Source organism: Episyrphus balteatus, chromosome 4 (assembly GCF_945859705.1).
Source record: "Episyrphus balteatus chromosome 4, idEpiBalt1.1, whole genome shotgun sequence".
NCBI classification, from domain to species: Eukaryota; Metazoa; Arthropoda; class Insecta; order Diptera; family Syrphidae; genus Episyrphus; species Episyrphus balteatus.
The window spans coordinates 77485472-77511776 of NC_079137.1; the positions used below are offsets into that span (position 1 = coordinate 77485472).

At 30.1% G+C, this 26305-nt stretch overlaps 1 protein-coding gene across 5 annotated transcripts in view; it reads right to left on the minus strand.

Annotated features, from left to right (window-relative positions):
• Positions 1-26305, minus strand: part of LOC129919588 (poly(rC)-binding protein 3) — a 117363-nt gene that overhangs the window by 14463 nt on the left and 76595 nt on the right. For 3 of the 5 annotated variants that reach the window (XM_056000529.1, XM_056000526.1, XM_056000525.1), the window contains exons 2-8: positions 22203-22780; positions 7103-7159; positions 6897-7013; positions 6704-6800; positions 6445-6608; positions 6246-6365; positions 1963-2097 (exon numbers count right to left, since the gene is read on the minus strand). In XM_056000529.1, the coding sequence (XP_055856504.1) occupies positions 1963-2097; positions 6246-6365; positions 6445-6608; positions 6704-6800; positions 6897-7013; positions 7103-7159; positions 22203-22283 (771 nt within the window). In that variant the 5' untranslated portion in view covers positions 22284-22780. The remainder of the gene's footprint in view (positions 1-1962; positions 2098-6245; positions 6366-6444; positions 6609-6703; positions 6801-6896; positions 7014-7102; positions 7160-22202; positions 22781-26305) is intronic. The other 2 variants (XM_056000530.1, XM_056000528.1) reach the window with 1 other exon arrangement.

The window sequence follows — 26305 nt, forward strand, 5'->3', positions numbered from 1 at the left end:
ATTGACATATTTAAACATATTTTTGAGTTAACAAAACGCCATGATTATAGACCAAGAACATTTACGAGACCAACCAAATCGTCTTAAGCGATGTTTGGTACAAAGAGCAGAGTAGTACGAACTGCAGTCCTTTTGGTACTGCAGTCAAAAAATCATTTTCCTACAGACAAAACATTTTGCTTACGAAAAATCGCAAGTTTATAAGGTTTCAAAATGCTCAATTGGTATTGCAAAAGTATTGAAATTCTTGATTGTGTAGTACCTTCTATAAAAAAACTTATTTTTGGTTTAAAATTTTAAGGTATTTGTTTTAATTTGCTATCCATTATGGTCACTTGAAAACATCAAGATAAAAATGTTTGTTAAAATTAATTGCCATCAATAAGTATTAAAATATATGTATTTTTTTTTTTTTTTTTTTTTTTCAACTTAAACCTTGTAAATTTGACAAAAATTTTAATCAAAAACTTAAGATCCTTTTTTGAGAAATATAATATTTTCTCTATAGGGAGCTTAAAAACAGAACAGGTAGTAACAGGGAAAACCTTTAGATTTCTGTGCAACTTTACTGAAATGTACATCAACTCGCTTATTCATTAAATAAAACCGGCTGGCTAAACTATCAGTTTTGAGGAAAGTATTTTAAAAATTCTTGAAAATTGTTTCCATCTAATATTATTTAGGCATTTAATACTAGGGAATTATTCGAGCGACGAAAAGCAGTTGTCGACAGCAAATAAGGAACAAAAACAAAGTTTTTATATTCCACTTATATCACAGATTTGGACGGTTATTCCTGACAATTTTTTTTTTTAAGCAACTAAAAATCTTCGAACTCAAACCATTAACAGATTTTTCTTTTGTTATGTGAATGTTGGTGTTGTATACCTCAGTGTTTTTTATGCAAATTACTTTTACTCTCTCTTCAAGATTTGTAAAAAAAAAAAGAAGTCGATTACGAAACACTTAAATTTTCAGGATCATCCGATGCTGCACTGCGATTGCAGTAAAAATTTTGACCGCTTGATTGAAAACTAATATAAAGATAGTAAGGTGTTGCTAATGTAGTTAAACAAAAATTAAATCAAAAATCTAATACTACACTAAATAAATGATACAAATTGTATTCGATGCAATTGAGGTAAATTTTCTCCTTTTTTATTGATCGAATACAAAATATTTAAAATAGATAGTTTTTTATTTCTACTTTTGTATTATTCTAGGTGGTGTTTACATTAGCAAGTAAACCGATATTAGGTAGTTGTTGTATCTGTTTTTTTGAAAGATATTCTGTTGAAAATATAAATACCATGTTAAAGTTTTTGTTAATGTGTTTTAAATAAATAAAATTCAAGCAATAAAAACATCAAACTTTTAAATGTTATTCACAGCATTTTTTCTTAATGGTTAGTGGGAGTGTTTTAAAAAGCATTCTCAACATCTATTTACCATTGATAGTTTTTCAAAAATTTTTTTAATTAATTAACACCATCACTAACTACGTGAACATCAAACAAGCAAATTCTACAAAAAAAAAAACAAACAATCAACAACAAAAACCTTGATTGTCTAAAAAAAAAATTAATAATACTTTTGTACACACAAAATTCAAATACTTGTCATCAAGAGGGAAATTATGTATAATATAAATAGGGGCTTATGGGGCATACGGGGTTCACATAAATACTTTAAATATATAGTTTTTGTTTAAAAAGGGGGAACAAACAAAGAAATACACTTTCTATCTATCGGAGGCCAGAGAAACGGGGGTTAACAAGGCAAAGGGGGTAATGGTGGGTGGTGAATTTTTAAGAGGTGTATTACAATAAATAAACGGAGGCATTTTCAAAAGGGGGCGGGTCGTGGGCGTGGGCGGGGTAAGGTGATTTACATTGTTTTTTTTTTTTTTAATTATGCTTTTTTTGGGAAGTGGCAGCACCAATCAAAACGATCAAAACTCACATCAGGTAATTGTTGTAGATGATGTGCAGCTGGTATCGCTCCTGCCAAATGCGCCCCCTTTAATAGAGGATCCGTCAAACCTGAAAGTCCTGCATGTAAACCACCAGCCAACGCAAGTGGAAACACTGGACAGGTCTGAGAGTAGTAGTAGTGGTATTGTAGTACAGATGGTAGTAGTTAGTAATTTAAGTTTTTATTTGTATATTTTTGTGTAGCATTTTGTTGTTGTTGTGTTGTTTTATTTTTATTTTTTTTTTAGAGATTTTATTTTCGTTTGTTCATGAGTAATATTGTTGCACAAAGAAAAGAACAAAAGAAAAATAAGACGTTAACAAAAATTTGAAATTAAATCTTTATGTTATTAAAATATTTTTTGTTTTTTTGATTTTTTTTTTTTAGTTTAAAAAATACATATTGTTTTTTTTTTTGTTTTTTTTTCTAATTTCTACCAGAAAATTGGAAGACATTAATGCTTGAGTTGAGGGGGACGTTCGATTTGTGTGGTGTTTTCTCTGTTAATCAAAATTTTTTTTTTTTCATAATTTGGAATAACCCAACTAATTTTTTTTCAGTGAGTCTTAGTACAAAAAAAAAAGTTTTTAAAGGGCATGGTTTTTATTTTTTTCCTTGATAGGAGAAGACGGACTGAGGGTTATGAAAACGGAAAGTTGGAGTTTTTATTGAGCCAAATAATTGTATACCTTTAAGACCATCTCCGACGAATGCAAAACACCTGTGAAAGATCGTAAAATACTTATAATTTAATTCCAAATAAAAAAAAAAAAAAAACAAACAAGATATAGATTAACCTCGATGAAGGATACTGGATTCGAAGTTGAGAGGGGTAGTGTTGTCATTGATTTGGGGGGAATTGAACATTATACAAGGTTTTCTAGTAACAAAAACAAAAAAAAACAGGAAAGTGGTATACTGTTAACGAGTGAGTTTGGTGTGCTTTCTAGTTTTTTTATTTTTATTTTCTCGGTTGAAAAAAAGCACCGAAACTACAAAATTCTTAGATAGGGACTTAGGGATACTTTTTTGACAGAAATCTTTTTCAACAGAACAGGAAAGTGAATTTATGTTGAGGAGAAGGACGAAATTTCACAAAATGGTTTCAAACATTCTTAAGAACTAGACAGAACTAGAATTTGTTGAATTCTTGAATCTTCATGAAAAATGAAAGTTTGAGGACTGTTGGAAACAGTTTTACTATTCTGTACCTTTAATTTTTCAATTTGTAAAACATTTTGTAGTCACATTCACTATATCAACTCAAAGTTGTTCACATTTCTTAAACATTTTTAAATTTAAAAAAATAAACGATGAGCGCACATTAAGCCCACTAAAGCAAATTTTTGTGTACAAGTTTTGGCCTTGATACTTATTAGAACAATTAAGCCTTTTTTTAATTTGAAATACTGAATCTTTTATGATTGAGATCTGCGAATGTAAGCAAAACCATGTTCATAAATTTAAAAGTTCTCCATCGTAAGAAATTTTATTTTCATTTTCCCAGCCCAATACTTTTAGTTCAAACATTTTTGATAAAAAATCCTAATGGACTCCTCGAAGCACATTTTAGAACATAAGCACTATTTTAACCATACATTATGTATTTCCCTAGGTTTAATCGGACTGATTTTTGAGGTGGCTGATGTATTTGATGTAGTAAGTTTGAGGAAAATGAAATTGAAGTTTCAATTTTTGTTTGCAAATCTGAATATTATTATTTTAAAAAATGTAATGATGCAGAAACATCATTTATAAGATCTTTTTTAAGATCCATATGCTGTTGACCAGAAAATGACCGTTTTAAAAAAAAAATTGTGTTGACTCAACACTTTAGAGCCATTTAGTCTTCAAAAATAAACTTGGTCCAAAGGTGTTAAGTCAAGAAAAATCGTTGTTTACATTGATAACAAGGTTTAATTTATAAAAGAAAGTTGGAAATATTAATGTAATGATTAGTTACCAAATGTGAAAATTCTTTTTGAAATAATATAATACAGTAGAAAAATCGCTTTTCGTTTTTTTTTTCTTCCTCTTGACTTAACGCTTTAGGATCAATTTTTGTATTTAAAAATTAAAAATTAATGCAAAAACAAAGGAGTTAAGTCAACTTACGCCCTTAGAACCATGCAATTTTAAAAAAATTTTGACTTAAACCCTTTGTACCGAATCATTTCTAACGAAAGGAGATACGCTAGAGCTATGGCGATAGGACCAAAGGAAAGAGAAAAAAAAACTGACTGAAATCGAATAAAAATCCGAAAATCGGTTTTTTTTACTTAACCCCATTGTACCCGGCAGCAAAGAATTAAAGGAGTATTTTCAGTATAAATTAATTAATCATAAGGGAGAAAAAAATTAAGCTTGCATTTAGCGCGATCTGCGTACTGGGCTTTACCAAAAAAGCCACACATACGCCACAGTGACTGTTTAAAATAGAAATACGTAAGTTGATTTAAAAAACAAATTTGTGGTTAAATGATAAATCGACTCGTCTGTACGTGACGGCCCATTTACTAATTAAAGGCATTTCAGTTAATACATATCTCCAAAGTGTTTACACCATTTAATGATCCAAAAAAGATTGTACCACAAATTAAAAAATTCCTTTATATGCAAACATTTGGCTACCACATCGATAAACTCACATATCAAAGGGCTCTAAACAATACACTTGGTGGTTTTGTCACTGGCACTTTTTTGCTTCTTTTAAGCCAAAAACCGACACATTATAGCGGTTTGATAATATAAATACAATTCCTAAAAAGTTTTCCCATACAATTCAAAAGTGTGGTTGAGTATTGAGCATATGGATGTACTTGTATGTAAGCCTCAACTATTATTAACACTAACTCTATAAGAGGACTTAAAGGATTCTCAAGAAATTTATTCAAAAAAGTCAAATAACATGCTTAGCAAAAAATTATCTATATTTGATAATAATAAATTCTAGTTTTCAACAAGTAGTATGTCTTCTAGAACTCTATATATTGCTAAGGAGGACAAATTAAGGGTATATTTTTAAATGTTTAATTTCTTTTCGTTTATGGAATAAATGTTAATAAAATATATTTAAATAGAAAAGAAATTAGGATACCAAAATAAAACGTAAATCAAAATCAATGATTATTTTTTGTTCATAAAATATTCTTAGTTAATTGAAAAAAATGGTACAATAAAAAGTTTCGAAATTGTGTTAGTTCTGAACTATGTATTGTGTTAACTTTATATATAATAATTATTTTTTTTTTATTATATAAGATCAAAATCGAACGTCCCTTACATCAAAAGACTCTTTATTTATTTGAAAAAAAAAAAAAAAAATTAAAATAAGGAAACAAAAATAAACATTTTAGTGTGTAAACTCTGCAACTACATTTTGGGATAGAAAACAAAAAAAAAATTAAAATTATTTGGACAGAAAGAGAGAGAGAGAGTAAGAGATAGAAATACAAAATAAAGAGAAACCTTCACCACGAGACAGATTTAGGTAAAATTATTTATATAATTAATTGATTTTTCATGACGATTCATGGTTCTGGTGACAAAAAAATGAAATTTTGGAATTCTTAAACAGTAAATATATATAAAGGAATGTTTATTATTCTATGAATAAAGAACAACAAAAACATGATGGTAGCGGAATATGATAAAGAGTTGTTTTTTTTTTTTTATATTTTTATTGGATAAGGGCTTTGTTTTAATGTTTAGAGAGAGAAAAAAAAAAAACGCTTCAAGGAGACAAAAAATAGGATCAATAATATTTCTTTCAAACACATACGTTTGTGACATGTTCTCGTTGTTGAATATTGCACGTTCGTCGTGGACACAATTCAAATGCATTTTTATTCGAGATTACATTTTCCGGTTTAACCAGAGATCAAAGAGAAGAACTCTCTTATTTTTCTCAACACTGTCAGAAGAACTCTCTTATTTTATTATATTTGTTTTTAAATTAATTTTATCGGTTTTTGTGGTGCGATATATGTGTGCGAGGGTCCTAAGTGCAAAAACTAAGAGTTGTTTTAATTTTTAATTAATTTTTTTTTCTTCTTATTTTTCATAAGCGAAAAATTACAAAAAAAAATGAAATAAAAAAAAAACAAATGTAAATGCAAAACCATAAATAATAAGAAAAAAATAAAAAAAAATGTGAAGAAAAAAACTTAGTTATGAGATAGAAGATAGAGATATATAGAGAGAGATATAAGAATATAATGTTCTCTTTTGGAATATTTAATGTGCAAAACGTTGGCGGGAGAATTGTATACCTCTTGTGCGGGCACAGCATAATTTCCTTGAATTGTATAAGCTTGTCCATTGGCCAATATAACTGGTCCTGAAACTTGTGGCTTTGGCCTATATGGAATTGTTGCTCCCTTTGGCGGGGACTAAATTTAGAAAAAAAAATTGTTTTAATAAATAAAAATCAAAAGAGAGAATTATAAAAGAGAAAGAAATATTCCCAACCTCGAGCATAACTAAGCATATTTGATAGATGCATTGAGTTATTTGCTCAGCAGATCCACTTAAAGTGACAGCACGTTCTGTTGAATTTGGCAACATCTCGCTGGCAACTTGAATTGAACATCCGGTTGAATTGCGGATTTCCTTGATTTTAGAGCCCCCTTTGCCTAGAGAGGATACAAAAAATACAAAAGAAATTAGAAAACACTTTAAACTTTTTTATTCTATTCTCTCTGCAATAGAATGATTGTTAAATACAAACCAATTAATGATCCACATTGGCTAGCTGGTACAATCAATCGAATGGGGATTTGAGTTTTGCCACCCGATGCGCCAACATCATTAAACTGTGAGCACCACTAGAAGAACAAAGAAGAAAAAGTTCAAATGGTTTCAATTTTTAATTTTATTGATTTTAAATCAATTAAGAGAGAAATAGAGAGACGAATAAGTACCTCTTCAAATTTCTTTGTTATCAAAGTGAACGCTGAATAGATGGCGCTAGTTGTACCAGAAACTGTTACGATACGTTCCGGGCATGACCCATCCGATATGTTAATTTTGGCGCCAGACTTTAAAAAGAGAAAAGAAAATCATTATTATTGAATTCAACACCAAAAATAAAAAAATGCATCATGAATTTATTTCGATAAATACTAACCTCTTCACGAAATCTGTTGACAATTTCGCCTTTTTTACCGATAATACTGCCAACTTCCTGTAAATATAAATAAAAGAGAAAAAACGAAATTAATGATAAGAATTTAAGTATGTTATTGTAAAGTTTACAATTAAATCGATTCATCAGAAACATTGATATATTTGTATTTAAAAAAAGGGGAACGCTCAAGTCTTGAAGGCTAATCTTGCATCGTTTTGAGAGAGTAAAAATGTTTATTTTTATAAAAAAATAGAATATTACTTCTATGACGTTGATGGATGATGATGCTTTTGAGAGAGATTGCAATTCTTATTCCGAATGGCGATAGAGAGAAATGTGATTGACATGTTTGTAAATAAGTAATTTGAAAATGTTAATTAGAAATAATTAAGCGATTACTCTTTCAATGGATTGTTGAATGTGGTTGATGGGTGCGGGAGACATATTTATTTTGTGTTTCAATATTTATTTATTTTGTGTTGGCTGAAAAAGATGTATAGGTGAAGAAGTAGAAAAGAATTTTGTCACAAAAACTGTTTCGAGATGCAGTTGTTACCTTCAGTCAATAAATAGATGGATGGCGTCTGCGTTAGGCAACACATTATATTCAACTCCCACTCTTGACGTGTACCTATACAGTACATACATCACAATTGCATTATATGCAAGGTATATGTACATTTTATATGGTGAAAGAACTTAATTATGGCAACTAAATTTGTTATATAATTTATTTTCATTTTGAAAATTATTTTAGGAGATGATTGGAGTTGAGTGATTTTATTTAATTGCATAAATTCCAAACAGTATAAGAGAAGTGAAATGGATTTTTCATTGTTTTTACTAACTGATATAATCACTTGGAGCAGATAAATTTATATAAAATAAAAATAAAAATAAAGCAAAGGAACTCCATTTTAGCCGAAAAATGAGTTCTTGACAGATTATTATGAATCTTTTATATTTACTTGTTTATTTTAGAGACATAACATGACCCAAGAAAATGGAAATTCAATTTGTGGCCTGGGGTTTTTGAAGTTCCTGATTTTGAGTCCTCCCTCACATTAGATCTCTTATTTCAAGTTTTCGAAATATTCAAAAGAGAACATATATTGACAATATTTGATTTTTTTTTCTAAAGATTTTGCATGTCTTGATTATGAATTCGGCATAAGATATATACAGTCTGACGAGTTTTTGAATTATAAGTTCAATGTTTGCACATTGATTGAAAACCAACTTTTCGATTTCGAAAAAAAAACTTAAATTTAAGTTCTAACTCAAAGGAATTCTGAATTTAACCTTTAATGTGAATTTTTTTTTCTACGCCGCGCCGAGCTAAAACTTTACCAACGAATCGGTCATTATTTTGAATATAAAATTTTGTGATAAGAGAAAGAGCAACATTCGGACAGGACGAATAGAGGGAAGAAATTCAAACTACTATTTAATAACTTTTATACTCAAATAAAATAACTAGTTTTATCAAGCTTTTTTTATTGATGAATAAAGAATAACATTTATATCCAATTTTTACTTTTTTATGCTTGATAATGAGTTTTGAAGAAAAAGATAATTTAATGTCAAACGAGATCACAGTGAAGAAAAAGAAATGCATTTGCATTTCACTTCTGATTCCGGGTTCAAATTAAGCACATAAGAATCCTTCGGAGAATATATTATGTCTCGTTAATCCAAATCAATTATTGCAAGAGGGTACTCGGATTATCAAATTATTTGGATTAATGAGGACAAGAAAAAGAAAAACATTAGTTATTTGACAACAAACCTATATGTATTATGTACCTAATAAAAACATTCTCAACCGTAAATAAACTTAAGATTACGGGTTCATTCGGTAAGAACAGGTAAGTATGAATAAAAAACTGTTTAAACATATAAATTAATAACAATGACCCCAGAAAATAAGCAACATAAACTATTTGTAATAGCTAAGCTGTGAAAACCAATGAGTTTGTATGCTTTTTAAATTAGAATTCAGATTACACCCTACACAAATTGGGGTAGGTTTAAGATTGTTAAGTAAGTTTTATACAAATAAAGGTTATGTTAGGCTTTGTGGTATATTTTTATAAAAGGTGGTTAGAATTAAGACATTAATCCAGTTAGATTTCACGGAAGAAATACAAAACACTAGTTTTGTGTTCTCCCTTACATATTTTTTTTCTAATCATGCTATTTTCTACAGAATGTCATGTGTCTAGATGGCTCATTAATCTTTGATGTGTATGATTATAACACTTTATATCCAAAAACAAATAACTATATATTGATCGGTAAATATGGTGACCATTGACCATTATGCCCTATCGTGGGCACAAAGCCAAAACCACGAATCTGCAAAATTGTAGTTTTGAGAAAAACTGCTTCAAAGTTTTGGAAACTCAAGCAATCTTGTGGAAACTCGTGCAAAGGATATTGATAGTTTAGGTTTCTAGGCAACAGAATATATAGGGAGAATAGAGGGACCAATAACAAGTAAAATGACGCATTTAAGTGAATATGTCCAAAAATTCAGATTCGCGGTTTTGGCGTTGTGCCGACGATGTATTGTGGTCGACAACTAATGTAATCAGAGTCGATTGTTTTACGCCTTTCATAATTCGCGATACTATCTAGATACGACCCGTGATAAACTAACATAATTGATTAAAGTTCTAATGTTTCTACAGAAGTTAAAAATCCTGAACCGTGAGGTATTTTCTGCTTTAAACGTTTAATTGGTACTAGCTTTCATTAATTCGACTTTTTAAGGCAAATTGTGAAGGGGAGACCGGAGCTAAGTAACAGGGTTGAGAAGTAACAGATTAAACAAAAAACAGGGCTTCTCTGAGATTTAAGCACTACTCATAAAATAAATGATTTCTTTAACAATTCAGAAAGGGTTTTATTCACTTGTTTGCTTCATAAAACTTTGTCTAAAAATGTGCCAAATTCAAGCGAAGACAAAAGGTTAATTTGACGGTTTCACTGATTTAAGCTGAAACGATAAATATGAAATCATTGCGCCTCCTTAACATTTATAATTTCCGTATCATGCCTCAAATGCCCCACTGTGGATCTTCTGTACAAGAATAAATTCAAAAATATTATCGTCTTCTGCTTCGTTTAAAATGTGCAATATTGTCGTTTTCGTCGCGTCTTTGCGCGTCCTCAAACAAAAATATTTATTCAAGATCAAAACACTGTTCCCTTGCATTTTGCATGCAATTAAAAACACACAAGAATAGCGCGAGTGTGCATAGTGCAACGAAGACAAGCTGAAGAGGATTCTTAGCGCAAAAGGCCAAAGACGCTCTATAGAGATGCCCGTCGTCGTCGGTTGTCGGCGCGACAGCATTTGCGCGGTGCGGTGCAAGCAAGAGTAGAAAATAGCGCAATTGAAAGATTGGATTATTTTTAAGAGACAGACATGCGTAGCATACGGGAGTAATGTAACGAAAACAAAAAAAAAAGTGCCCAAACCAAAATGTATTTAATCGCAACGACAACGACAAATGAAGCGATATTACGACTGACGACAAAACTAACAACAACAAAGTGAAGCAAAACAAAAATAAGTAACAAATAGCAAAGCAGTGCCCGGGCGAATTTAATTTTATTACATTAAAATTGGTTTTAATTAATCCACAAGAGTGTGGTGTGATTGTTGTAAGTTTTTGTTATTTGCGACATTTTTGACTTGACAATAAATTGTTGGCTATTCGCTTATACACCTAAAGACGATGACTTCGACGACGAGACGATGAAATGGCGTAGATAGTTGTGGCAAATTTCTTATTACTTTTTTTGTTTTGCTAAAAATAAGGCGTGTCAATAAAGAAATCTATTCTTACAAATAAAATTGTGAGATAGGAACTTATCGAGGTCTTAAGAAAAATAAAAAAAAAATAAAAACTGAAACCAAATGACGTTCACGACTGATAAAACTCAAAAACATAAAACCTTCTTATCGTCTTTTCAACTCAGATGAATGCGTTTGTTGTTGTTGTTGTTGTTGATGTAGAGGGAGGGTCTTAAGCAACTAATCGGACTAAAATTTTAAGAATGTTGCACCAAAAAAAACCTAAATGAATCACTTTGTGTACAACGACTGTGAATTTATTTTACAAAAAAATAAATCATTAATAGGGAATCATTTATTAGCACTGACAAGCAACAGAGCAATAATACACAAACGTCGAGTAAAGGCCTTAATTTAAAAAAATATTTTTTTTTGTTTATTTATTTGAATTTCTTGGTTCACCTGTTGGCAGCAGACAAGTGTTCTTGTAAAGCTTTATGACACAATTTCGTGTCTGGGCTATTTTGGCATTTTTATTTAAAAATTCTTTTATATTATGATATAAACAAATTGTTGGCATTATTAATGGAAAAGGTTATTCGTTATATGAACAGACACAAAAGGCAAAATGAAAAGATTTAATTTTTAATTTATGTATATCTATAAATTGAACTTTTACAAATTTTTGTTTGTGTTGAAAGATGTATCAGACAGATTTGAGTAGGTACTTTGCATAAAATTAAGAAAACAAAACTAATAGCCTTAAGTTAAAGTTCTAAAAAAATCATTTTGCGACAGTTTTTTTTTATCCATTTTTGGTAGATGCAAATAAAAAGCAAAAAAAAATATAACAAGGACAACTGCACTCATTGATTAATAAAAAGCTTAGTACAGGGCCTGAGTTTTTGCTAGGATCAAGTAGATATTATCTTTATTAATAAGCGCGTACCGAAAAGAAAGATCATTAAGGTCCAATTTATTCACACTCCATTAAATTTAAAGTCGCCATTACAAAAAGGGAAATTTTAAAATTTGTATGCGATTTGACAGTTTTATAATTTTTAATGGAGCCTTTAAAAATAATGGAGAGTGAATAAATTGGGCCTAAGAGTTCAGAGATTTTTTAAGTGGTACAAAAAATCTCAGCTGTCAACTGCATACGATTGGGGAGATTTCTGAAACAAACATTTTTCGGATTCATTTTATAGTTGAATATTTTTTTGTTATTTGAAAAAAAAAAGAAGTGTTAATTTTTTTTCCAACGAAATTTCCTGTTAGGACACATTAAAAATGTCGCAGAAAATCTATGGGATTTCTACTTAATGTCGAAATCACGCATTTGAATGGTATAAATCGTTTAAAAAGGGTCGTACAACGGTTGAGAACTTGTCTCAAGCTTGTGTCAGCAAAATCAATAAACGACGAAAACGTCAAAAAAAACGCGAAGAAAATGGTGCTTCATAATCTTCATGTGACCGAAGGAGAAAGCTGACAAGTTTAATTCATCAAATGGTTCAGTAGACAAAATTTTCACACAGACTTCGGCAAACCAAAAAAAAAAGCGACGGTTTTTAGGTATGTTTGTTCATCTGTTTCATCATTACTTCTAAATTACTTATTGTTATTTGACAAATGAGGTATCGTTGGAAGCGTTTTTCTAGTCCGCTGGTTAAAGTCTAAGTGAGGTTGAATTTCATTGAATATGGGGCCCTCTATAGCCACAAATATAGAGCGGCAACGTATATACGAAATAATAACCGCAAAATAATTCAAGTTATGAGGTGAGAATATTTTCTTATTTCGCGAACGTGATCTAAGAGTAGATAGGTTTTAGGGTTTTTAAAAATCTTTTTTACATCATGTTTTGGGTATTGCAGTGCGGCTTGTGCGAGAAAATAATTTTCTTTAAAAATTGTACGCTCTTGCACGCGGTTACACTGGTCAACAAAATTGAACTTGCCCAAAATGACGTTTTTTGGCATTTTATAGCGGTAATATTTCAAAAACGGATGCCAATCAAAATTTTCTGACTTAGGATTCAAGTTTGGCACCTCAAAAACCTCTAGTAAAGTTAAAACCTTGTTTAACTGTGATATTTGAACAAAAATAATGTCAATATCATGAAAACAGTAAAAACACAGCGTTAAAAACGACCTTTGGCAATTCCCTAGAATGTTTATCATCTCCCAAGCTAGTACCACAAAGTTTAAATAAATCTGTACAAGTATAGTTTGATTGACAGATTATTTTTGAAAAAAAATAGTTACATATTTAAAATGCATACTTGTTTTTTTTTTTATACATCTTAGAAAATAATTTATCAAAGTTTTTTAGTACCTATTTTGCCCCACTGTTCGAAAGCTAAATACAATGAGCTCAACAGTATTCTTTTCATCTTCTATTTTTTATTTTTTTTTTGTAAATTTATCCGAGGTGGAAGCTCTTTTCTTAACATTAAATGGCCAACCAAGTACAGAAAAAAAAACAACAAGACAACGAAACAGTAAATTTTTGAGACAAACAAAAAAAAACTAAAAACAAAAAAAAATACACAAAACAACACAAATTAATGGCAACTGTAAATTACAATTGCAAAAATAGACAGCCGAGTGAAAAATTGTAGATACATCGGATTGGCATTGCGCCCGGCTGACAATAAATTTTATAAAAAAAAATACAAAAAAAAAACTATCAGAACCTACACTAACAATGGGAAGAGAAGAGTTTGTCGGGTATCGGTCGGGGGAAGAGAAATATACACAAGTCTCTCATACAATTCGAAACACACAAATTCTGTGTATAATTCGCGTAATCAATTCAAACTGGGTGATCATTGAGGGGGGGTAAATATTATGTATTTATGGGCAGATTTATGTAGATACTTGACGGAGACCCGGCCGGCCGTCGGCAAACTAAAGAGTCTAGAGAAAGAGAGAATGCGCTCGCTTAAAGTCTCGTCAGTTTTGATAGAAAAGCCACTTCATAAAAATAATATCGGCATTTCAATGAGGTGTGGAATATTAAATTTTAAATTTTTATTACAATTTGTTGTTTTATTGTTTTTTTCAGAAGCTGAAAAATAAAAACCTGCGCGGTATAGAGAGAGACTAGTTTATGCAGTGTGAAGATTATAATAAGCGCGTTATGCTTATTTGAGATTTTGATGGATGGGAGAATATTTATTTATGATTGATCTTTGGAGACGCCCATTGTGGGTCGAGTGATTTTTCCTTCATTTTTTCGTTTTGTTTTTATTCATTTTTTTCTCTTTAAAATGATTTATTCATAGAACTTGTTTCGTTTTTGTTTGTCGATGTGAAGATGATATTATTAGTTACCCGGTTTTTAAGTGGCATCTTGACAGCTTTGTAACAAGTTGACTTTGAATTTTTACCGTTGATCGAAATCTAAACTGACAGGCAGAGGGGGCGGAGCGGAAAAGAGAATTTCGATTGTAGAGATTAGATTTATTTTCATATGATGTTCGAGTACATGTTCTAGTTGATAGATGAAGGCGGTCATGCGTATCATTATGCTTGTTGTGTTGAACAAGTGCAGCATTTGCTTTTTTGACAGATGTCATGTTTGACATTAAGTCTCAATTGCAGTTGCCAAATATTCATTTTTAGACTTTTGAATAGTTTTCTATTTTGTGAGGTGCTCAAATTTAACCAACAAAAGTCTGATTCTAAAGACTGGTTACATTATAATCATTTGGTAAAATTTTTTTTAAACCCAGGCTACCACAATGGCGCCATTTATTTACATTTTTTTTTTCTAAAGAAAGAAAGAAAAAAAAACCATAAATCTTGTTATGAGGTTTTCAAACTATAATTTGAAGATTTTACGAGCGGGTTTTTTTTTAACGATGCATACATCTGAACATAAATCAAACTTCTATTTGAAATCAAACAGAAGATGACAGATGAGTGTTTATGTTTGTTAAATGATGATCGTTTAGGCAAATGATTTGAAATACCAGATAAAACATACCACAATTTGAAAACAATAACGTCAGAACTAGAAAAAAATGCACGATTGGGTAACGAATACACGTCATGATAGGTTCTCTTTCTTGTAGCCGAAGTCTATAACAAATTGGTCTAGCGAAGCTTCAAGCTTTTGATAGAGTGGTACTCAGAAAAGAAGATGGACAGTACAAAAAAATTGAGTTTAATTTCTTTTTGTAATTTTTTCAGAAAAACATATCGCTCATTTACTTGAAGACTGTCATAACTAAAAAGAAATAACAGTTTTTTTCAGGAATCGAGTTTTAAATTCAGTATCGATCTTAAAGCTAGTACTCCTTCTCCATCAGTTTTCAAAGTTAAGAAATGACTTTCTGCAGAACTAAAGATTACTCTCTGCCAATTACTTCTGCATTAATAACTATTCAAGTAAATGAACGATAACGTCGGCCGCATAAGGAAACCTTGTAACTCCACATTTTTCAAAATTGAATGCCATTTTTTAGAAAATATGTCAGCGGAGCAATCCATAAAATTCGAAGTCATTTCGAAAACTAGACTTAAATTCAAATTTACTCGTTACTCTCCGACTACTCTGTTGTCTCTCTACTCTTTCGTCTCTCTTGTAAAATTTTGAATTTGGAAGTTACGAGGTTTCCTTATGAGGCCGACGATATGTAGTTAATGCCAATTTTGAATGAAAAAATAGATTAAAACATTTAGGAGGTACATAAGCCGTTCAGAATAATAGTAAGCCAAGTCTATTTCTCTTCAACACTGAGGGAAAAGCCACCATAAAACCACGTAAAATCAATGAAAACCACATTGATTTAACTATTATTCGGAATTATTTTGCGTTAAAGATGGACATTTTAAAATCAACGTGGAAAAAAGGTTAATTTTTGATAGTTTCGTATCTTAAAGTCACATAAATCAAAGTAGTTCATCTTTGAAACAACGATGTTTCAACTTCAAATTATTTTTTCCCTCAGTGAAGTTGCATGTTTTAAGGTTTTATTAATGAAGTGTTTGTAGTTTACTTAAATAGAATGGAGGAAATAAATTCCGGAGGTTTGTAAATATTTTTTGACCAAAAACTCTCTTCATTTTCCTATTTTATTGTTATAATTTTATATAAAATTTTTGCTAAATACGCCAACACCATTATCATTTACTGAGTTTTTTTTTTTAACAAACCTCTAATTTTACATTCACAAAGCCAAATAAATATGTATATCGTAATACTCATTTTTATTGTGACCTCATAAATCAACGTGAGTTATTCAGTTGAGAATAAAAATGTATATTTAGTTTAAATTTTCTTCCTAAACATTACGCCACGAAATTTCGAACATTTAAAGCAGAATTTGTAGCTTTCGTAGTTTATTCCTGATCAAAACTTTGATCGACGACAAGTGGTTTTATCCGATCTAAATTGTATTAAAAAGTTTCGTTGGTGTATCCCGTTGATCAAGGTTTTCAAATTGTTTCCAGTGGTATATTTTTTCAAAAACAAAATATGAATTGCAAAACTTTCTTTTCCAAAAAAATGTAGCTTAGAACGAAAAATGTTCTTTTATTTTGTCATATTTTAACCGTTGAGGCTAAAGAGGTTACTAAAAAACTTGTCGAAATATTTTGTATTTTTTTTTCCAATTTCAACTGAAACTTTCATAATCAGTTCAATTCAAACTTTTATTCTCTGAACGTACTGGACGAATTTTTCGACAGTAGAAGAGAATCACAAATAAAGACCATTTTAAAGAGTAAAGAGTGTCCCACAAGTTTCATCAAAGACGCAAAACCATCGTTCCTTAAGGTTATGCGAATCTGCAGTCGATTCTAAAAATTGTATTCGAAAAAAATTATTAATTCTAACTTGGTTTACAATTTTTTGCTTTAAGTCTGAATGGTTTTTGTGGATATTATCATAGTTTACTTCTTAAGGATCTAATAGACAGTTATGTTGCAAACATTTTAAAAAACATACTTTTTGACGCTTTAATTTTGATATCTAAAAAAGGCAAGGCAAAAGGCCTTGGTAAATTACCAAGCTTGAGAAGAGATTCATCTTTGACAATTTTTGTAAAAAAAAAAAAAAAATTAACTGGGAAAAGTCAACATGGTCGATGTTTTGTTCAGTGTAGATATTTTTATTCACTTGTTTTTGTAAAAACGTACTTCTTTAACACATTAACAAAAGAAGCAGCACATTCATTGTCATCACGAGTGTTTTTTCTTTTTTATTATTATTTAATTCAATTTTGTCTCCAAAAGCACAGACAAATTATTGCAATTGTATGAAAAAGCAAAAAAAAAAAAACAACAACCACGAGATTTGAATCAGTCTTGACATTTAAATAGTTGCGAGACCGAAAATGCACCTGCGGCCTTAAACAAGTTTTATTTATTTTTTGTCTTTTATTTATTTGCATGAATATTTTTTTTCTTTAACTAGGATCTATAGGGTCACAACAAGCCAAGGCGCTAAAATCTAAGAGCTTGACAGAGTAAAGTTAAGGCGGGTAATATGATTAAAATTTACATAATTGTGGGTAGAAATGAATGCGCATAAACGTAGTAATAGCGGTAGATTTCGTGATTTTGTAGTTTTTTTTTGTGACTGACTCACTAAATTGTCGTTTATCTGTATGTTTGTGATTCATACATACTTCTTTGAAACAATTTTGATCGTTTACTAGGTAATATCTACATAATTTTTATTTTTGTTTTTGTAAATGTGTCATAGAATTTAGCACTCTTGCTTATCTTAGGCCCCCATAATTTTATATTAAATGATATACAGATATTATAGCAAAAAAAAAAAAAAACGAGCATAAATGCTATCAAACTCACTGTCAAAAAGACTGGAAATGTTGGATAAATAGAAGTGAGTCGGAATAAGAAAATATACACAGATTGATAAAATATCTACATAAATCGAATTTTAATGCTAAACACAAAAAAAAAACACTACTAATGCGAAATTAAACTTTTTTTTTGCCTCAATTTTCAAAACATTACTGTTACAAAAAAAAAAAAAAACAAAGTTTGCAAGTTTGAAAAAAGAAATCGTATAAGCATTTTTGGCTGAAGTTCGATTTTTTTTTTTACAAATTGAAAATAAATGTTAAGTTTGTATGACCTTGCCGAGACAACGTATAGTAAATACTGAAAAGCGACGACGTCAATATTATCACTGACTCAACGATTGAAAGACTCACCCTCCATGAAAACACCTCCAGAACTTATCGAATTTGCAATGATATGAAATTTCATCTTACCACACAATTGCAAAACACTTCAATAATCACATGGGAACTTGGCGATCTGCAGGTCATCAAATTTTCAACTAAATTGATAAAAATTCTTTCAATATCCTGAATGTCCAAACTTTTCGAGGAGCAAAAGATACAAAATTGAACTAAAGGCATCCTGAAACAATGCCTCAATTATATGTGCCCTTAATTATGAAAGTGGACTAAGTCACTCCTAAAAATGGCCTCAAATCTAGCCTTAAAATAATTATTATTTCAGGTGTAAAGTTTGCAGTAAATAAAATTCTTTATTGCTCCTCTATTGATTTCATAAAAGAAATATAATTAAATCGTTATAAGAAAATTATTATGTAAGTTTTTCTTTAAACAATGCAAAAAGTGACTTAGTCCACTTTCATAATCAAGGGCACATATGTTAACTAAAAGCAGCGCATTTCCAAAAATATATACGTCCTTTTTGCTTAACATGGCAGATGTGCAGTTGGTGCTACAAATTTTTAAAAAGATCACTCTTGAAGATGCTTAGCACATTTACAATAATGTGGATTTAGAAATTTGTGGAATGACTAAATTGTAATAAATACAGAAACCAATAAATACAAATTGTGAACCTTGAAATGCATGGATATGAACATTTTATATTATACAGGGTGTCCCAAAAGTAATGGATCAAACGAAATATGCTCATAGGCCAACTTAAGGGCTCTCAGAATTTGGTAACTTGTTTATCCCAAATCCTTACGGTTTTCGATTTAATGCAGTTCTTCTGAAATTTTGAAAAATCCCTACTTGGCAACAGTATTTTGCTTCCTACGCCCATAATTGATTTTTGTTTTTAACAATTTTTTCACTAGAACATTGCCAAAATATTTAGAAACAATTAATTGATCAAAATATTTTTTATTTCATACGCCATTTCGCTGGAAATTAACTAACAGGTACAAGTTTTATAATAACTCAATTTCTAACTTTTATTTCAGAGCAACACCGCGAAAAAATTTTGTGTGGTGTGGCAATGGTTTATTATTTTAAAAACTTGCCCTGTTATTGTTGTTTTCAAAAAGGTATAAAATATTCCAAAGTTGCAGTTAGATCCAAAAATATTACAATTTGAATTCAACAAAACAGGGTTTTTCAGAACAAAAAACAAGCAAAAATAAACACATTTTCTCTAACTGTTGTTTGTTTATTTCTCTTTGAACGAAAGCCTCTATTTTTGTTTGTATTTTTGCTATGAAAAATCCTGTTTTGTTGAATTCAAATTGTAATATTTTTCGATCTAAATGCAACTTTGGAAACTTTTATACCTTTTTGAAAACTAGAATAACAGGGCAAGTTTTTAAAATAATAAAACATTGCCACACCATACAAAATATTTTCGCGGTGTTGCTCTCAAATTAAAGTTAGAAATTGATTTTTATAAATTTTGAAACTGTTAGTTAATTTGCAGGAAAATGGCGTATGAAATAAAATATATTTTGATTAAATAATTGTACCTAATTATTTGGCAATGTTTTAGTAAAAGAATTGTAAAAAACAAAAATCAATAATGGGCGCAGGAAGCAAAATACTGTTGCAAAGTAGGGATTTTTTGAAATTTCACAGGAATTGCATTAAATCGAAAACCGTAAGGATTTGGGATGAACAAGTTACCAAATTCTAAGAGCCCTTAAGATCCCCTATCACCATACTTCATTTGATCCATTACTTTTGGGACACCCTGTATATGTATTAGACTGATTCAAAAAAATTTTTTTTTCTTTTGTTCAAAGCATTGTTGAAAATATTGTTGGAAATGACGAAAAAAAAATACTGTAAAAGTTTCAGCCCTTAATGTTAACATTTAGTACCGCCGCATCGCAAATTTCTATTTCCCATACGATTTGTATGGGAAAGATTGTGTATTTGTGTTTAGAATTTTTTATCTTTTTAATGGGTCATCAAAAAGGCTAGATTTAATCATTTTCTTGTATAAAATTGAACGCTCTACAAAATTGCATTTATGAAATTTAAAAAAAAAGGACGCGAAAAATTAATTAAAATAATTTTTAGTTGAAAAAATGAATAATTCGAATTTATTGAAGAAATCTAAAATTGTAGTATTAGGGGTTTGAGAGTTATATAAAAGGATCTGTGAAACCAAAACACAACATAGAATACAAATATTCGAAAATTTTGCCAAATTTTTTGAAAAACCTAATAATTTCGTCAAAAAATCGGAAAAAAATGAGAAAAAATTACTTTTTATATTTTAAAGTTGAATAACTTCGAAATGCGGGGGTAAATCGAAAAAATTATAAAGAGCTTTTTTGTAGAGCGGACAATTTTATGCCAAGCCTTTTAGATGAACCATTAAAAATATAAAAAATTCTAAACACAAATACACAATCTTTCCCATACAAATCGTATGGGAAATAGAAATTTGCGATGCGGCGGTACTAAATGTTAACATTAAGGGCTGAAACTTTTACAGTATTTTTTTTTCGTCATTTCCAATAATATTTTCAACAATGCTTTGAACAAAAAAAAAAAATTTTTTTTGAATCAGTCTAATATGTATATCAAAAACAAAATTGAACGCAAGATCTTAATCCAAACGAACAATGTCTGGACTTACTGTAAATACATTCACATTTATTTTTGTATGCTGAAGTTATAAATCAGAAAAAGGGTCTAAAACGTCTCTTCTATAAATACAAATTTATTTAAATAAATAAATAAGACTTTTATTTTAATTTTAGAAGGTCTTTTTCTTAACAATCGCAAAGGTAATAATATCAATTCATCCGTTATATAGTTTTAAATAGAGTATTCTACAAAATTAATTCAATATAACATATTAATGCTAACTGCATCAAAACGAATTGATCTTATTTAAAGTAGTCAAACAAATAGACTTTTCAGAATTGAAAGACTTTCTAAAAAAGTTACTTTGTTTTTTGTTACATATTTCAAACTTTCTAAATAGATCTTATTCTATTCAGCACAAACAAATAGAAAAAAAATCAATTCAAAAAAATACAAGAAGTCATACAAGTTGTTACTTTTTCAATAAAATAAATTAAAAAAAAAAAAGTTACCAATTAACAAGAAAAATAAAAATTACATCCATCTGCTGTTTATTCGTTCTTGTCACTTGCTAGCTAACAAGCTCTAAGTCTATGTGCGGATACAAAAACTTGCTAATAAGCAACTCAGTTACAGAATAAGAAAAAAACTCAAAACTATAAACACCTCTTAGAAATAAAAAAGAAGAAAAACAAAAATAATAGTTCTAATTCAATTGACACCACATAGGTATCTTCTTCTATCTCCTCAATTCTCAACCCAACCAAAAGTATAACGAATGAATAAAAGTAGAAAAGCCAATATAATTACACACCACACAGATAGATAACTAAGCCAAACCGACTATCTGCATCATATTGGTGGTGAGACTTGGTCGGCACAGTGGGGTTTTTAGACATTAGACACATTTTTAGACCCAAAAAATTGGTTCTTATTTTCTTTATTTTAAATATTTAACAAGAATTGAACTTTATTTTGAGTATAAAACAAAATATATCAATTCTGTTCATGATATTTGACCAAAATAGGTTCAAATTTAAAGAAATGTTTCATCAAAACTGAACGAGTTGTCTTGGAAATAAATGGTTTTGATAGAATTTCTTGTGCTTTCCAACATCTTTAAGGGTTTTTAAGGGTTTTTGCGGCCAAAAAGTTGTCTCAGTCAAAAAAATTGATATTGAAATCGTTGTTAACTGAAACTTTGAATCTGAAAATCAAAGTTTGACCCAAAGTTTCAAATTTTATGAAATGTTTCATCAAAACTGAACGAGTTGTCTTGCAGATAAAAGATTTTGACAGAGTTTTTTGTTCTTTCCAACATCTTTAAGGGTTTTTAAGCCACTTAAATACCCCACTGTGTATTAGGTAGATCAAATATACTAATAGGCCAATACCGGCAAGCCGGTCAAACTTTTGCTGTAATTGAAAAAAAAAAAAAAATTGCATTTAAACAAATCGATTAACATTAATGCTCTACATACCTTGCCTTGCATAATCAGCCTTATTGTGAGTGTAACCGATGGGTCATCTCGGATTGGCGTGTTGGTATTATTGTCTTCCATTGCTGCTCTGTTGTTTACTTCTTCTTTGTAATTAATCTTGAATGGTTTTTTTTTGTTGTTTGTTTAAATATATCTTTTTTGTTGTTATTGGTTTTATTTTTTTGTATATAGATACGAGTATAATATGAACTTTCTTCTTAAATCTCTAAATAAAATAGATGAGATGTGTTTTACTTTTCCTTCCTTTTGTGTGTTTTTTTGTTGTTGTAGATGTGTAATATCCCGGTAATATTATTATTTTTATTTAATTTAATTCTTACATACAAAAAATGCAATAGTAAGTAATTATAATTTTAGTAAATCCACTATTGGATTCAAAGAGAGGGATTTTATATATTTTTTTCTTATGTAGTTTTAATGAGAAATACTGTTGTCACACTTGATGCTTGGGTTTTCTTTTGTATAGAATGTATCTTTTTTTTGTTGTTGTTGTTTTTTTTTTTTTCGCTTTTATTTTTTGTATCTTCAGCTACACTTTGTCTTTAGTTTGGATGCACCTAAAATGAGAACATGAAGAAAAGAAAGAAAATTAGTACATAAGTAATTATATGTGAGATGTAAAGAAAAAAAAAAAGTTTCAAGTGATGAAAACCAATAAAAAAAAAATAAGAGAAAAATAGAGTGCACAACTAGGTCGCACGTAATTGCTGTTAATTGTGACTGACTGATATAGACGATGTCTAGAGATAAAAAATTGGAAAAATCATTATTTTTTTTAGGTTATTAAGTATAGAAACTATTTTCTCAGAAACAATTTTCTCAGGATATAATACCTGAAGAGAATGGGAGAAAAGCGTATTGTTACTTTCATGTGATGCTATTGAATAACTAAAACTTTAACTAAAATTTTATGTTGGATCTATTAGATCCAGGAATTTTGCCTCACGCCCCATTTGCCTTCTCATGAGATATACATAAAAGATAAGATAACGCTTTGAAGAATCAGTACCACAGTTTTAAGACTCGCGCAAACCAAAAACTCATATAGATTTACGTAATTGCATGTGGAATGATCTTACATTGTACCAACCACCAAAAACGGAACAACTGGTTAAGGTCTTCTTAGTCGATGACAACCCTTTAAGAAGTGCAATAGGTCATATCTGGGGGCCAGAAGGTGAATGATAACGATGTTTGTTATGGTAAATGCTTATTTGACGTGAAAAATTGAATATTTGGATTTGTGGTAAGAGAAGACTATATAAAAAAGTCTCGAGTTTTGGTGATGTTAAAATTACGCCGAAACATTTTTCTTGTTCTTCTACTACATCTTTGTGTTAAACCAGTGCAGTTTCTTAGATAACGTCGTCAAGCTTCTGGTTTTTACTTGTTTCATGTTTTAGACCAATACAGTTGCCGGCTAATTGTTTGTTTGAATTCAAATTTCAAAGAATTGTCTTTTCTTCTCGATTCTGTTGCTTTCTGAAGAGAAAACAATCTTGTACATGAAAGTATCAGCTAAGTCGATCGTGATGTATTTGTAGGAGAAGGCTTCCTCAGACTTTCTTGCCGTATCGATTTTTGCAGACGGCCATTTCACACCCGTTTAATGATCTTAATGATGTGTGAGGTGTGACCTAAGCTTAGTCAAATTGTAATTCCCATGTAAAGGAAAAGAAGGTCACCGCTGATTCGTTAATAGATGAAAAAAACGGTGATAGACTATATTCTACGAAAGAAAAAGATGATACCTCCTCGACAAAATCTATGAGATATGCCCTTGGAACAAGATTAAAATTCATCTACGCGATTTCAATACCAAAATTGGAAAGGAAAAGCTCTTTAGTGTGACGGTCGGCAGTTCTTACGCGACATCACTTAAATCAGGCAATTGACTTCGTAGCAAGAAAGAACAAGATGCTTACCAGAATTAGATTATTCTATTTCAACATCTACAAAGGCGCTTGGCGGTCTTCTGATGGCCGAACATGCCACTTGTATATTCAGTTAAGCCAAAATATTTTTTTTTTTTTCTAATATACTCAATGTATGCTTGTTCAGGTCAGCCAGCATCGACTTGAGAGATATATTGAAATTAGACAGCTGACCAAATTGATCGAGTAGACCAATGAAAGATTTTTCAAGAAGCGCTATAGAAGAAAACTATGATCGAATATGTTCAGCGTTGTATTTAAAAAGTGGAAATGCAACATTTTCCAGAGTGGAACTTTTGTTCCGTACTGAACTACTACATATATGCTTTGTTTAATCACCTCAAGACGTTTACTGATTGTCTAGTGGTGTTTTAAAAGTATAATTTTAGGAATGGACAATCACCAAATATTCACGATACGATAGATTCCATTCATACTTACGTATGGCAGTGATAATAAAGTGGATCTATTTTGTATCATTTCCTTGCTAAACTGATCAAATTTTGAGGGTCAGTCAAGATTGGAAGTTTCTTCTGATACATTTAAAATGACTAGACGAATGCAATAGAGTTATACGAGGGAAATACCCATTGCTATACAAAAACCAGCATACACAATATTTGGGATTTCCTGTTGTCATTGACCTGATGGGAAGAAGCAACTATTATAATTCATGGAGCCAGAAGCGAAAAAGTTCGTCTTATCTGAGCTGAGTCAAAAACAACTAAACTTTCTTAATATAATTTGAATTTAGCATTACGGCGCGGTGGAGGTTATCAAATGTTTGAGGTAATGCCTCTTCACATTTCCACCCCCTTTATAACAAACCTATCAAAAATTCATTTTTATCATAATTTCTTTTTGTATGAAAAATGACACCTCGTCTGTATTAAGAGTACATGTAAGGGTTACTTGCTTACTTTTTTTTTCATCGTCCATAACTTGCCCTTATAGTACTCATTCACATAATTATACCCAACTCAAAAAAAGAAAGAATAAAGAAGAAAAAAAAAAAAAGAAATTATTAATATTTTATGCAATTGCCTTAACATGAGCCTGCCTGAGCAATGGGGACGTGTCTCTAACTACATAAATATTGCCAAGGAATAGTATTGCATTAATTAAAAACATGTTCTTCCGGCAGAGTGTATAGCACTTTTGAGTAGAAGTACATTTGTAGGTACTACATACAGTAGAATATACACCATATCTTTACCTAGTCAAGGAGACGACAGTTTTTTTTTTCGTTCGTTTTTTTGTTTTTGCTCTATTTTTGTTTGAACAGTGCCCGGTGGTGGATAAAAGGAATGTGATATACGAAGCTTTAAAAAAAAATTAAATTAAATAGATTTTTTTTTTTTTGAAAAGAAGAAAAATGAGAGTATTTTTTTTTTTTTTGGTTTGTATTTTTTGAAAAATTAACAAGAGTGTTGATAGATGTCGAACATAAAATATGATCATGGGAGATCTATTGATCACATATATCTGAGTGGTTTTCCGGTTGAGAAATTTGTACACTTCAATGATTTCCCTAAAACAAAAAATCAAAGAGTTGAGAGAGAGATAATTCGACGGACTGTAGGATGGTAATGAAAATAATATAAGGAAGACATCGGGATTGAGTAATAAACTAAGAATTGTTATAATAACTTACTTTTTGTGGATTTGAGTTTTAAGAAGTTTTCATTTAAAAGAACATTGTAAAATTTTCTGATTTTTTTGTGCAAAAATTAAAAATTTTTTTGCACGTTTATCTTCAATAATTTCCGTTTAAATGCGATAGATATTTCACTACTTGAAATGAAAGTGAATGAACTTGACATCGGAATAGACTAGAATTTATTTTAATCGGATCTCATGTGGGAATGTCTTTAAAACAATAGGAACTAAAAACTGTCGGATAGAAGCACATAATTTTAACTGAATAAATCCACCACATACAAATTACAAGAACAATTGGCGAATAAAAGACTAAAAATTACAAGTCATATCTCTTAAACATATTTAAGGTAATACGTATCGGTAAAAATGTAGTTGGAGCCAAAGGGTTGCTGGAAAGTTTTAAGTTGAAATGTTCAAACCAAAAAAAAAAAAAAAAAAACAATTAAAAAAACAGAAATTAACAGTAGTATAAGGTTTAGCAAAACA